At 35.2% G+C, this 15,165-nt stretch overlaps 1 protein-coding gene across 2 annotated transcripts; it reads left to right on the top strand.

Annotated features, from left to right (window-relative positions):
- The first annotated feature begins 3,165 nt into the window (after window positions 1-3,165).
- On the top strand, window positions 3,166-13,253 carry LOC134538112 (high mobility group protein I-like). 2 transcript variants are annotated; one of them, XM_063379137.1, is made up of 4 exons: window positions 3,166-3,456; window positions 4,099-4,214; window positions 12,207-12,341; window positions 12,663-13,253. In XM_063379137.1, exons 2-4 carry the CDS (start codon window positions 4,134-4,136, stop codon window positions 12,774-12,776), a joined length of 330 nt encoding a protein of 109 aa, XP_063235207.1. In that variant the 5' UTR covers window positions 3,166-3,456; window positions 4,099-4,133; the 3' UTR covers window positions 12,777-13,253. The 2 variants fall into 2 exon arrangements, with proteins under 2 accessions (XP_063235207.1, XP_063235206.1); XM_063379136.1 differs by having other exon boundaries at window positions 3,340-3,448.
- Window positions 13,254-15,165: the final 1,912 nt, after the last annotated feature.

Here is a 15,165-nt window from a genome sequence, read left to right as displayed (position 1 = left end):
CTGTTCCCCGTTTCTCCCCACCCATTCATTCTCATCTGCCCTTATCGTTTCTATCTCAATATTTACGAGAATTTAAGCCACAATCCATTCAAAATTTCATGGGGGGCTATGTTTTTGCAGGAATTCACTCTAGAATTGATTTGTCTTTTATTATCATCTTATTTTCCATATCATTTGACCCCCCATTACTGGGGTATGATACTGGTTTGTGTGCACACATGCACAGACAGACATACACACACACGCAGAGTCACACGGACATACACATACACATACAAAGAACAACAACAACAAAAAACAACAAATATATAATAGGGAATTCAAAATATAATATTAAATTATACTTTCAATGAAATCATAATATTGATTATGTAAAACTACAAGAAATACTAAAAATAACAATAAAATAATATGTACACTATATTCTATACAACCACAGTAATATAGCATAAACTTATACATTAGTTTAAGCCATTCTTTAATCTTAAATATAATTTTTTTTAAATTTTCATACAATTTTCAATATCTTTGAAAGAATAGAAAAAAACAATTTTTGTGCTGGTTTTTGCAACTGTATTGCAAAGATTTTTTGTTTATAATTTTATAATGTTTATTAGATACTCTACATGGTTCTCGTGCATAGTTACGTAAGAGCTTTGCTTTGAAATAATTTTCTTGGGAAAGAGAAGTTTATAATAGCATTAATAATATATATTATACAGATTAACAAAAGAACACCCATAGCATACCAGATATACAGAGCAGATTCTGCTATGTAAAATGATGTGTTTCTACTTCATGCGATTGCAGTGAATTATTCCTACGAGATCAGGTGGACGCAGACAGATCACACCAGTTGGAGAAGTGTTGAGTTTCCGACAGTTGGCCGGCCATGTTGCTCGTGATCAGCTCACTGGCCTCGCACCAAAGCGATACTGGTTCGAGCCCAGATGTTTTGCTATTGTTGGGAAACATGGGAGATGTTGCTGTGCGCTCACGAGTTGTTTTAGGGGACACTTAAGTGCCCTCTCCCCCCCCCCCCCCCCCGTGCCTTCCTCAACTCTATTGACATCTCGCCACGCCTCGTCCTGTAACCTCTGACACTGCAAGGCCAACTAGACATGATTCATTCGATAAAAATTGTAGTATAAAAAATTGGTTGTCTGTAAAGTCGGTTTACGGACGATAGTTTAACGTGACAACGTCATAACAAAACATTGATGAAATGATTGCATACTTTTATGAATAAAATTTAATCACTTTTATTGATATCACTATTTTGTATGGATACAAAGAAGGAGTGAAATGAAATATACAATTTAATTGATAAATTTACTTTTATTTGCACTCATTAATTCAAATATGTTTATTACTTTAACGAAGAGATTAATTTAACTATAACTTTTATACATGTTTGCTATTTAACTTCTTCCAATCTGTGTTATTCTGTTAAGGGTAGGACGATGATAGGAAAAGTAGGAAACGAATGGGAGTGTTTCAAGTTTAATGTGCCTCGAAAAAGTCAAATCGGTGGTTGTTCCAATCGAGTGGAAGAGAAATAGATGCAGCGCAAGAGTACAATGAGTGTAATGGGTCACAGTGTAATGGGACAATGTGCGTTATGGGACACTTTTTTGTGCGTGCAGCCGGCGTTCATCAATTTATTAGACGTTACGTCAAAAACTTATTCACGTAGAACATTATTTGCAGTGGTACGACCTTAGTTTAGTTTGAAAGACTTCTGTTTGGCACATTGGTAGATGCAGGGGAGGGATAGTGGGATGTATCCTTTCCACAAACCCCCTTACAACTCAAACTTTTCGCAAAATATCAACGAAGACATTATCTTTGAAAGATTTGTGCAATGGGAGTGCATGACTTGATGTAAGCTTTTGGACATACGCATCAAGTCATCAACGAAGACAGTGTGTTACGTTGGGAGATGCAAGGTGAGCCGTTCCAACACCTGCAATTTCAACTGTTTGAGAAGCAATGTGACCTACGGCTGCTACTGAGCAACAAGAACCAAAGCCTATTTGAAGTTGCACGACTACAGAATAAAGACGCATAACATGTGATGTAAACATTTAAATATATGTTGAATACTTTGGAGTACATACAGGCCGTTGTGTGGAATGGTGAAAGGGGTAGGGGGGCAAAATCCCTGGGACCCAAGCACCAAGAAGAGGCTGGTTTTAAGTACAAAAATATACTTCTAAGCTCTGTTTACCCTGATAGAAGGACCATAATAACAATTTTATTCGTAATAACTTTCAGTTGAAAAATTGATTATTTCTAAATGGAGAGGGGGCCTGAAAAAATTATTTGCCCATTCAATGAAATGTTAAATTAAAATTTTTGCTGGAATAAAAGATAGATATTCGGCTTGAGCAAACTTGTAGTGAGTAGAATTAGATTTGCTGTACCAGCTTGATGAAGTGTTGAGGATTATGTGATATTTATTACCTTTTGTGCAAGAGTAGATTATGTGAGACTTTAATTTCTTATTGCATGTTATTAGTTAACTAATATGATTTCTACCACAATAAATGGCTCTATAATGGTAAAACAAAAATACTTGTGTCCACTTGTATTAATTGAAAATTAATGATTTGATTATTGATGGCTAGTTTGCTCTATTTTAATTATTGCCTGTCAGTGTCTTGCATTTGCTTTTGAATCTAATCAGTTTTGGCCTCAGTAACCATTAACGTTTCTGGTTATATACGGGAAAATAAAGTAACTTTATTTACGGCAAGAAATGCTAAAACTCAAATAAATAAGTTATTAAAAACATAAATATTTGTTTAATTTGGAGATAAATCGCTTTATTTACTAAGGACTACTTTTTACTTTGTTTACATGGATTCCGCGCGCATGTTTTTAAAAATACGTTATTCGATTAAATTAAGAATAAACTTAACTATTTAAAATAAAACACAATAACCATGAAAGATATTTGAAACGTTGAATGTCTTTAGAATTTCTAGAATTATTATGCTCCAAACAACAATAAAGCAATTTTTAATTTGTTAAAGGTGTTTATCTGTGAGATTGCACGTGTATTTAATTTTTTAATTTAAAATTGACGTTTGAAAAAAAAAATAAACGTTATGTTCACAATCACTATTAATTTAAATTCTTATTTTTTGTATACTACTAATTAAATTTGTTGGAAATAAAGAAAAAAAAGTTCATAGGAACGTCTCAAAAATTATGTTCGAAAATTAATACGTTGATGTATTGCGAATAAAAATAAAAAATAAATTCGTACAAATTATAAATAATAATGGTTAAAAATAAATATAATCTTAAACGAAATAAAATAGAATAGTTGTAACGGATTTTGGGAGGGTCTGACGTTTGAGCGGGAGATTGACGCTCTCTGTGGCAACGCGCGGCATCTACAGCCCTCTCTGGAACGCCAAGCCGTCACTTGCTGTTGGAGGTAAGAGGGTAAGAATTTTAATGCTTTGTGATTTTATTCCGAAGCGTTGGAATTTTATTAGGTCCTTAAAATTTGACAGAATGAAGATTATTTTTGTTATAAAATAATGGCTAGTGCTAATTTGTCGTAGCTATCGAATGTAACGAGTTAAAAATTAGGAATTGCTTGTGCTAATGGATACCGAACCTACAAGGTATAAGCTATGGCGTCTACCGGATCGAAGCGAGGGATCCGGTGGCGAGTGGTGTGGCATGCGGTTTGATTAACGTTTTTCCCAGAAATTTTATTTTTATTTAAATGCTCCGGTTCATGAGTTGAGTTCTCTGAGGTTACTGTTGTGGGTAGGATATTTTGCAGCGGAGTTAACGTTCGTTATTATCATTGTTTACGGGTTCTAAAAATAGAGAAAAATTCATGAGCCGTTCTTCACTTCATAAAAGCTTTCGATTTGAAAATGGCGGGCGCGGAATTATTGCATTATATTTGGTTTTTTAAAAAAATTCTATATAATTTAGACAGTGTTAATTAATTATGCATACTAAAAAAAATTTCTTTGTTAGCGTGCCATATGCATTGACAGGATGTAGTGTTGACCGCGCGTGTTACATGATTGTGTTTGTTAACAAGCACTTAAATGTTTTTGGTGGCAGTTCGAGGGAACAGTCTTGCAACAAAGCTCGCGACCATGTCCGACAATGAGTCCGCTGCCGTAGACGAGCAGAAGAGGAAGAGGGGCCGCCCTGCTAAGGGGTCATCGGATGTCAAGGTACGCCCTCGAGTGTGAATTATCAATTTTAGGTTTGCTGCTTGTTGATTTCCAGTGTAGGGATTACCTCCCAAAAAAAAACTAGGTTATTTTATGTCTGTCCTCAAGGATTGGCTGTAATTCTAAATAATTAGCTTCTATACATCAGCAGATGCTCCTAATGTGACTCCAGCGAGCCACATTTGGTAAGTGTTGAAACTCGCGGCTTAATAGAAAAATACTTAATTTACATAGTAAAGTTGTTGATGGTTTTTTCTGCACTTAAAAATATTTGTTAAAAATTGTAAATATAGCTGTTATGAATGTTGGTGAAACAACCAATCTTACCTTGAATTGCTGCCCATTTGCCTTAATCTGCAAAAAGCAATGATTACAAAGTTTACATGTAAAGAAATACTTGCAGCGCCTCCTTAAAAAAAAAAGGAATATTAAGTCTGGGTATAGATAAATTAAGTTATGCCATTAGGTTCCAATAGGTTGTGAGTGACATGTACCTTATTGTCTTGTTTTCTGACTTAAAAAGATAAGATGTCCGTATTTATTTCTTTAAGTAGAATTGAGGGTAATTGTACCTTATTGTGTATCAAAATTGTATGAAAGTTTTATATTTAGTTTATGGAACAGTTCTGATTCACACACATTCAATTGCTTAATTTATTCTGATATTTTATATTAAAATACAATTGAAAGTGTTACCTACACGGAATAATGTATTCTCAAATATATTTTTTTTACATATTTTCAAAATTAAATGTGTGTTGGTAACTTCTATAGCTTGCATCATGAAAACAACAAAGTTAATTTTAAAAATAATATTTGGAAATACAACTACAGAACAATTACAGAATTGAGTTTGACTGAATACGAGGTTCGTGACTGATGGTCTCGAGACAGCAAGAGTAGACAACTCTGATAACTGTTCTGTTTTCGTTCTGGAGAGTCCGGGAATTTAGGAAATTTTATTACCAGATTGTGTCAATATGTTCCCTGTGATTTAATTAAGTTGTTTGTGATTCACATTTCAAATCGTTCGTATATAGTATGAAAAATTCCAGATTTTCTGGCAGTATTATTACTTCCCTTACGGGATATTGATACATTTTTTTTTTAGTTTAAAACATTTTATTTCTGTGGGTATAATGTTTAATGGAAGTAATTTTATCGGCAATACACATGTTGAATAGTTTCTTTTAACATGATTTAAGTACCTATTGTTGAGTCATAAAATATCTTAGGCATTACATAAGCTGCTATCATCGTCCACATAAAGTTATTCTTTGCTTGTATCAATCTTGGACATTCCACCAATAAAATTGTTTACAACAGTTCTTTGTTGTTGCCACATTTTACAAATGTATGATTAATGAAATAGAATATTGTGTTGCAGTAATTATTTGGGAGAGGGGCACATCTAAATATAGCATATAAAAATCAGAAAATGAGTTTCTTTTTTTTACTTTTCTGTATTTTTATGATTCTTTTAAATGGCAAAACTGTAACTCACTATTATTTTATCACCCGAGATGGAATTACAGTTAGTTTCTGAAGTTGACTGATGTACTTAAAAAATTAAACTTTAAACAGAGAACTCATTAAAAGGGTTAAATTTAGAGATGGGTGTGATTAGAAATTGTGGTTTGGAAAACTGGTGGGAAAAAAAAATCCTGCGGGAACAGAACTAGTCTGATAATTATTTGGCGTTACAAATTTCAAAATATTTACCTTTTCTTGGCTTCTGGGTGTAGGCCATGTCAGGTGATTGTCTTGCGACGTTCCGGCGGTCACTGCAGCTGCCATCATCAGATAGACCAAGTCTGACTGACTGGTGCAGAGGATGCAGGTGTCTGGTTGGCTGGGCTGGTCGGCCAATGACAGACTTGGTCTACCTGATGATGGCAGCTACAAAGACTTCCGAAACGTTGCAAGACAATGACCTGACACGGCCCACACCCAGAAGCCGAGAAACTGCAGGCAATGGCCATGAAAACCTGCGATCGTTATTTTTTTCATTTAATTATAAAGCAAAATGTCCTTTTTGTTGTGTGGCCCCCAAATGTAGTGACTACGTTGATAAGAGGCGGGTAATTTTCAAGCACCGCAAAAAGATCACAAAATAAATAAGGTTAACTTTATTTAAATTTATGATAACTATGAAATTAAAATAGAGTTTTTGTTTGTTGTATTCAAGGCAGAAGTTTCAGGGTCTATAGATCAATGCAGCAAGTGAGCTACTACGTTTTGATAACATGGTGTTACGTATGCGTACTTGTTTGGCAATCGTACGAATACATGCTTTCAAATGGAGGGCCGTGCACTTGATCGGAACGGCTCGGCTTGTCTAGACATTTTGCTGTCGGCACGCTTTGGCATCGGAACTGGATGGCTTTTTGAGGAATGAGTTAGGAAGGTACCAATCTGTCTACAATTTGACATTGTTGATAATTTGCCAGTACGTGTACTGTTTTTTTTAATGTGTTTATGTGTTTTAAACACACAATTATAGTGAGAATGGTGAAAATTATCACTATGGATAAATTTTAAAATTCACCGCACTCAAATGTATCTACTATTGCCTTTTTAAAATGTGTGTTCCCCTTTTTTTTGCAATAATATTTTTCGTACAAGCTAAAAGAATTTGTCACCGGACATTTTAAAATATTGAAAAATGTTTTCTAATCCTGATGGAAAATTTGGAAACTAGGTGATAACATTCGCCGTGCTCGTTTATCTTTAAATTTATACGATGAACCCTGAATCTGGGCAAATGTTTTTTAACAACCCATCTTACGGAACCACGATCGTAATATCGTCATGAGAACTTCTCATTTGAACAATATGTACGAGTACTTCACGTCTCATTTGAACGATTTGTACGAGTACTTCACGTCTCATTTGAACGATTTGTACGAGCACTTCACGTATATCGTTTATGTCAGCTGATTGGCAGCTGTGTGACAGGAGGAACGGCCCGAGCATTGCCGTTCAAGTGCACGGACATTGGCTAGTTGTTCCGAGACGGCTGAGCTGTGTCGAACGAGTGCGTGTCCTGCTTTACACGGTGGTCACTGACTGGGAAAAGTCAGGGAATTTTTCATGTTTTCAGCATTATGATGCTGTCTTTAATGGCCATTCTTTATAAAAACGTGAGCTAGTTGTATCATTTTCAAAATCATGCGTGCATATTTCCATATTCATCCAATAATTAACACTGAATTTTTTTAAATGTGTGTTTAAAAGCACGGTGCGCGGCTTATTCTACACTTGACAACGCTGCATTGCAAAAGATCTTCAAGCCCCAATGGTGGTTAAAGGACAACAGACGTCTGCATGTGGTTTGAAAGTGCATGGACTGTATTTTTGAAAGTCCCGTTGAAATGATAACTGAAGTTTGGCTGTTGCGATTGATTATCCACGGTGGCTGAAAATCACTAAAGTGATAAAAAATTGATGTGGAAATGGGAAATCGTGTTATGGAAGAAAGTCAGCGTACACGTGATTGGAGGGGAAAAAATAAGATTGTGGTCGAACTGTTAATGGCGCTTCACTTCAGTAAACATAACATCTTCGGTCGGCACGGTACTTATTATTTTTGATTCAAGACCATTCTTCCCCCCCCCCCCCCCCCTTTTTTTTTTTTCACTCTTCAAGGTAAACATATCATTCACTGTTAATCTATAAATAAAATAATTTCTGCCTAGTATCTGTAGACATGTATTTACAATTTACTTAAAGAATTTTAATGGAAGTATTGAAACTTTTAATAGTATTCTATTAGCAAGAATATTGTGTGAATAAAATAACTGTTAGACATCTGCAACAGTACCGAGAATGCTATATTTGTACAGGAAACCTTTAAGCCATTATATAATTTGGAATGATAATGCAAGTCTGGAATAAAATCAATAAAAAGTTGAATTCTTCTAAGGTCTATGTTTAGGTTTTGTGTTAGGCTTATTCTAATCAAATATTTTTGGTTATGGTCTAAATATCAGGGTTGCAAAGCTTATTTGAGTAATTCGTAAAAAGAGCAGCTTTTCTGTATTAAAAAAAAAAGAAATAATAAATAAAAACTTTAAATAGCATCTTTTTATGTTTTGATATATGTTACAAGAGGGTGTTGTGATACAAGTGGTGAGGTTAGATTACATATTGCAAATACTGTGATATTGTCAAAATGATGAGTTAAGTTAGCTACATTAACAATCCCTAGATATTGCTTGAACAATTGGTTAGTAATTACCAATATAATGCAGCTAACTTAAACTAACCAAACATCCTTACTATTTTATAGTGTTTTTCATGACTATAACCAACAGATAAAACAATTTAAAAGTAAATCTAAGTTAGGTAACCTAACCTAAACAACCGTCCACACTAAGTGTTTTTAATGAATGTAATCTAACCTAACCACTCTTTAAAATGGTCGATTACTGGTAAACTACTATTAGTTTTACAATGCCCTCTTAGATAATAATTGGAAAACATGTCAGGAAGTAAAAAAGAAAGAAAGAAGCATCTTGGAAATTTTATTATGAAATAATTTTTGTTGAAAAGTTGCTCTCCTTTAGAATTACTGTCTGTTATTTTGGTAACTGGTCTGGTTCAATTCATTTGGGTTACTTACATAATCTCATGTTTTTATTCTCAGTGAGTTTTGTACATGGATAATAAAAAACTAGAAATACATATTACCGTTATATTGCCCCACCTTGAATAAAAGTAGGTTCAATCTTTGTTTACTCAATTGTCGAATACTTGCAGCTTGAAAAAAGGAACGCTGATTAATTTTTATAAGTGAAGTAGTGTAACAGTGCAAAATTTGGGTCAGGAAAACCTGGAAAAGTCAATGAATTTCATTTGAGATTTTGTGTGGCCACCCTGATTATGGTAACGGAAGAAAGCCCTAAAATTATTCAAATTGATAAGGAAATGGGAATTGTGGTATGGAAAGACGGTCTTATGTGTGTTTTTTTTTTTATTTACAAAATATGAAGCAGTGATTTTGGTGATGCTTAGTCTAATGTTGATCTTAATTGCAGTTTACTTCAGTAAACAAAAACAGTTGCGTTCAGTAGTAATTTTACATTAATAAGAATTTTTTTCCCACATTGTGGTGAACATGTTATCGTTTTCAATTATTTCATAAATTAAATATTTACTGTCTGATATTTGTAGGATTGTGTGTTCACAATTTAAAGAATTTTAATGGAAGTATTGAAACTTATTTATTCTATTCTTGTGGCAAGAATATTGTGCTGGAAAAAAAATCGGTAGACATCAACAAAGGTACAGAGAATACTATTTTTTTTACAGAAAAAAAGGCAATTCATTATTTGGCATAATTATGCATGTTTGGAATAAAAAAAATAATAGAAAGTTAAATGTGATTCCAAGGTCTGTTTTTAACAGTTTTGAATGAGGCCTATTCGAGAGTGTTTCTTAGGTAATTAAAATTAATTAATTATTCTAAATAGTTTTTTTTACTTCCTGACATGTTTTACAATCATTCTCTATGAGGGTGTTGTGATACTTCGTTATTTACCACCATAATGAGTGGTGAGGTTAAGTTACTTATTACAAATCTGTGCTATTGTGAGAATTGTCAAGGTCAGGTTAGCTACATTAAAAACCTTGAACCATTGTAAGAAAAATTGGTTTGGAATTACAAATATTAAATATAGCCAAGTTAACCTAACCAACCATTATCAAAATTTTACACAATTTTTAATGTATTATACCTAGAGACCCCGAAAAATGGTGAAGCGCGAAATTCACGAAATAACGCGAAAATTTGATACTTTAAACTAATTTTGTGACTTTCCTATGATTTCGACATAATCGCGAAATTCACGAATTTTCGTGCAAAATTCACACATTTTTGCACAAAATAATGTCCTTATGTCGCAAATTCTATTTATTTACGCCATCATAAACATAGGCGTGAAATAAACATAGACTGAGGGACTAGTGCCGTGATATTATCTTCATTTTGACAAGTTACTGAAATCCACGTATTTTTATTACTCTGTTTACAAGCAGTAAGTATTGCCATCGCAAATGAAAACAAAATGTAACAATTGTCAACAATCGATATGTGCGCACTACCAACATAACAAAATTGACTGTCCACAGTTTTTGTGTTTTGAATAATGGTCGTTTCTGCCGCAAGGCGCACTGGTGTCGATTTTTCTAACCTAATTTAATCGCATGGAGCTACGATGGCAGTAATTTTTGCGTGCACATATCTATGAGTGTTTCCAAATACCGTCCACATTTTGTAAGTTTTATGATACAATTGAATTTATGGCTAAGATGCCGAAAACTTTGACAATGTTTGATCGCGAAAGAGAGATGAAATCGGATGGATTTTATATTTTTGATCAGCAGGACAAAATTATGATGTGCAAGTTCTGCAACGAGCTGGTTGATTGAACACACAGACATGTGCAAAAAGCATGTGGCAAATGACACACAAAACAAAACAGGAAAGACAATTATTTTGTCAAGAAAATTCTACCGTGTCTAAACACATCTCGATAGGAGACAGCGTGAATAAAGCAAACAAGCTTGAAAGTGCAGAAAACAAGAATTTGTTTCTGATTTTGTTAATATGATGCTGTAGGTTAACATTCCTTTGGAAAAAGCTGATCATCCAGCTATGAGGGAATGGTTTAACACACATGTTGAAGGTTAGCCTTATTTATTTAGAAATGTTTTCCCCCTCTAATAAAAGTTCATAAGCATATGTAGGCCTACAATATTATCAATTAACTTACCTTTAGGCCCAACTTACCTTTACTTCATATAAATATGCAAGTATCTCAGATTAACAAACACTTAATAGGATGGATTGCATTGTGAAATGGTGAGCACACCACAAGATATTTTTGACTGATTGATTGATGGTTTGACTCTAATCCAGCAGTAATCTTGAAAAGGTTAGGTTAGGTTTGGCTTAGAATTGTTTTGAGTAAATTAGCCCATTCATATTTTCAGCGATAACCTTATAAATGCTACCTATTTATAAGTATATTGTAAGTTAGGGGTCGTCCATTAATCACGTGATGTATTTTTAGCAAATTTTTAACCCCCCCTCCCCCTTAGTGATTTGTGGTGAGGTTTTAGACTAACCCCCCCCCCCCCCCCAATAAATCAGGTGTTGGTTTAGGGTGGAAAAGTCTTAGGTTAGGCTAGTGCCCTGGCCGAAACGTATTGACATTAAACATTCGAAATCTCGAATGGCCTGTATTCCAAAGGATCTCTGGAGGAGAAACGCAGGATAAGGTTGCAGCTAGTGTCTAGTAAACGGTATGTTGGTGGCATTAGATTCAGGGATATCTAGTGGAAAACAGTTTCAGCTTCACTATGTCACTATAGCAAGCACAGACTTCATCCGTGTTACTGCTGAAATAACTGATTGTTAGAATTTTTTACTTGGTAACAAACCACGTACTAATTTTCATCATAAAGCCAACATAAAATAGAATTTATTGTTATTGTTTGGTTTGGTTACCAAAATAACCCAATGGTTAAACCAAAAAAAAAAAATTGTTTGTGAGAATTGGGAAATTAATGTTATTGTAACCCCTATCAGTGGTGAAAGACAACTTTGTGATTGTGATAGTCAAGAACAAGTACAGTATTTATTTAATCGTTTTACTAATGATAGCAAACGTTTATTAAAATATGCGAGTGATGGCATTCCTGCTAACGTCCAGTTTCATTTTGTAAATGGGTGTTGTGTTTATTTGTGCTACCGTCATGCTACCACGGACGTGTTGGAAGTGTGTGTCGCACAGTTTAATTTTGTTTCGCCTGGATAGCTGGCGTAATTTAATGGGAGGAATCTGGAATGAACAGATTGAATATTCCCAGTGACGGTGTAGTGTGTTCAGTTTATTCGGAAACCACAGCCAGCGGCACGATGGCAAACTCACCAAACGTAGCTATGCATGTCGGTTGACGCGGCTCTTGGAACTGACGTGCTTGCAGGAGGCCAAGAGGAGGAACAGATCCACGGCGGACGACAAGAAGGAGGTGAAGAAGTCTGATGGCGCCTCGCCGGCCAAGAGGGGTCGTGGCCGACCAAAGGGCTCCAAAAAGAAGGGCGCTAAAGCCGCGCCCAAGGTGAGTGTTACCCTCGGAGACTGATTGGAATGGAAACAAATGTCACAAAGCTGGGGTTGGGAAGACCGGGGTGTTTTATTTCGCTAGATATCTTGGTTCTTGCTGTGTTCAAATGTGAAAGTTGGATGACTTGTAACATCCAGACCAGGTTTTTTGTTACGTTAGTTATTTTGGTTCTTGCCATGTTCAAATTTGAAAGTGGAGGACTTGTAACATCCAGACCAGGTTTTTTATTACGTTATTTTGGTTCTTGCCATGTTCAAATGTGAAAGTGGGGGACTTGTAGCACCGGAGAACTGAGTGTGGCGAGCGTTGTTGCAGATAGCGGCGACCGGGCGCGGGCGCGGACGTCCCAAGAAGGATGACAAGAAGGTGGAAGAGAGTGCCGAGGACGAAGAAGAGGAGGAGGAGGAAGATGATGAAGGAGAAGATTAAATGCGTGTGCAAATTTGTCACGTTGTTTTGGACCTGGAGGACAAAGAATGTTTTTACTCTTACAATGAGGGCAGTTTTATAAACTGGAATCCCAGCACATTTATGGATTGGTCAGTTTTTAGTTCTTTATATAAAAAAAACTTTGCCAAACATAAATGGCCATTATGTGTTACGAATGTGTGTAATCAGGTGTGTGTGTGTTTCCTCCTGTTTCTAACTGCCAGGCTGAGTTTGTGTCAGTAATTGAAAATTTTAGTCCTTAGGAATGTTAGGTGAATGTCGATAGTAGTATTACATTCGGTGAAGTTGTGACCAGAAAAGTTACATAGTCGCACAAGGTGTGTTCACATCTACTTTTTAATGTATTCATTCTATTTTATGATAGTTTCCCTTTTCGGCTCCTCTGTAAAATTGTGCCACGTTGTGTTTCCTTTTTTTTTATATAAATAAATGTACCAATTAAGTAATGTTCTTAAATTTTATTATATTATTTGTTTTGTTTCCTTTCAAATGATTGCATGGTTGTGTAGTGGAAAATTTGTGTAGTCAAAATCAAGTTCTTAAAAATTGATAGATGCAGGTAATATTCATAAACACAAAATTTCATGAATGGAGGCTGTATTAAAATGATTCCTGCAAAATTTAAAACAAAAGGCCCAATTTGTGAAATAGTGACAAAATGAGCTCATATTTTACACTTTACAAAGGTTCATTCATTTTATTTATGATGGCCATATACCCATTCTACAATATTACAATAAAAATGCAGTATTAACCCACATATGGGGCAGACTTTTAGTGTTAAAAAGTGTAGTGCAGCCCTTATGTGAATTTTTGGATTTAAGGTTAAATGAAATAATATTGCAATTTGTGGTTAAACATATATGTGTAAATAACTTAACCTGTGTAGGTTTTTGAAATAAATGTAACTATGGGTAAGTATAATTCACAGTGTTCTCGACAGCGGTTTGAAGCTGAGAGCAGTGCACGTCTGGTGCCGACAAGTGATGTGTCTGCTGCGCTGCTATGGCACGGTATCCAAGAATAAACCAGCCAGAGAGAGAGCATGAGGCCATGTGGCAGTCCCTCCCTCTCGTGGTGAAGCCAGTGAACTGGCACCCACGTGTCTTTGGCACAACTGTGCCCAAGCATTGTTTTTGCGAGAGATTTTCCCTCGATTTGAAGTGGACATTCGGTGACAACTGCAGCCATCGTGCTTACAAGTGCACTAAATATATGTCTACACCCCCCCATGCAAGTTTGCCAGTAACCACAGTGCTAGTAGTTATACAGGGTCGCTACAGGTATAGAGAAAAAGGGAAATTAAAAAGGTCCATGGATAATCTGGGAAAGTCTGGGAAATTACTAAATTAATTTTTTTTTCTTGTGACAAAAATATTAAACCAAACGTTTTGCTTCTGGCGATGTTAACGAATGTTTTATTAATCTGGACTTTTATACTGTAAACACAAAAGGAAAAATACTAATTTGTGTGCTTCCATACCTGGAAAAATCAGGGAATATTGTAATCAGGGAATTTTTGTTTGGTAGGTTGTAGTTGGCAATACGTTTTTTGTTTATTGATCTGCTTGCATTGACGTAGCATCAAGTGTATTGCATCCCATTTTTTTTTATTTTTGAATGGAAAATAACGAACAGTTCCCACGTCCATTTTCTTTTATTTACCATCGGATTCGGAAGTGGCGTTAAATCATGTGATACAAACTGGTCTGTTATCCTGCTGACGTACGTACTGCAGCATGTGCTTCCCACGTTCGGATTATACCAACAGGTGCATTTAATTTTAAGTATCTATGGATGCCCTCAATGTAAACTGGGCATTTTTGTTAGCTTTGAAAATACATATCAGACACTTTTGGTGAAGATTCGCCATCATTGCTAGAAATTGGTAGCTGTGGGCTTCATACGGTCCAAGGTGCTTTCAAAACTGGAATTTATTCTATACAATTGGACGTTGTTAGTTTTTTGAGGCTCAGTTACTATTTTATGCATGTACCTACCTGCAAGGAGGGCAGATTACATTAGAATAACTGGATCAGAGCTTTTTATCAAGAAATTTTGTGCAATCAGATGGAATACTGCAGTTGCTGAGCGTGAGTAATCATCGTTTCCAACCAATACTTATTTTCTCCATTCCGGTGTTGCAGATATTTTCTATTTACGTGTTTATTGTTTCATGGTCATCTTTTTTCCTCCCAATTTTTCTGTATATAAAGGCTACACTTTAAAGTTGTGTTTGTTAATTAGTCAAAGCCATAGATTTTACAGTTGTTTGCCAAACTTGAAACAATCTGCTAGTCTATACTTAAATATATAATATAATTCATCATTTGTCGGAAACTAGAGAACACTCTTACTTCATGATTAC

This window comes from Bacillus rossius, chromosome 13, assembly GCF_032445375.1.
Source record: "Bacillus rossius redtenbacheri isolate Brsri chromosome 13, Brsri_v3, whole genome shotgun sequence".
Taxonomy (NCBI): domain Eukaryota; kingdom Metazoa; phylum Arthropoda; class Insecta; order Phasmatodea; family Bacillidae; genus Bacillus; species Bacillus rossius.
This window is presented reverse-complemented; position numbering and strand designations above follow the sequence as displayed.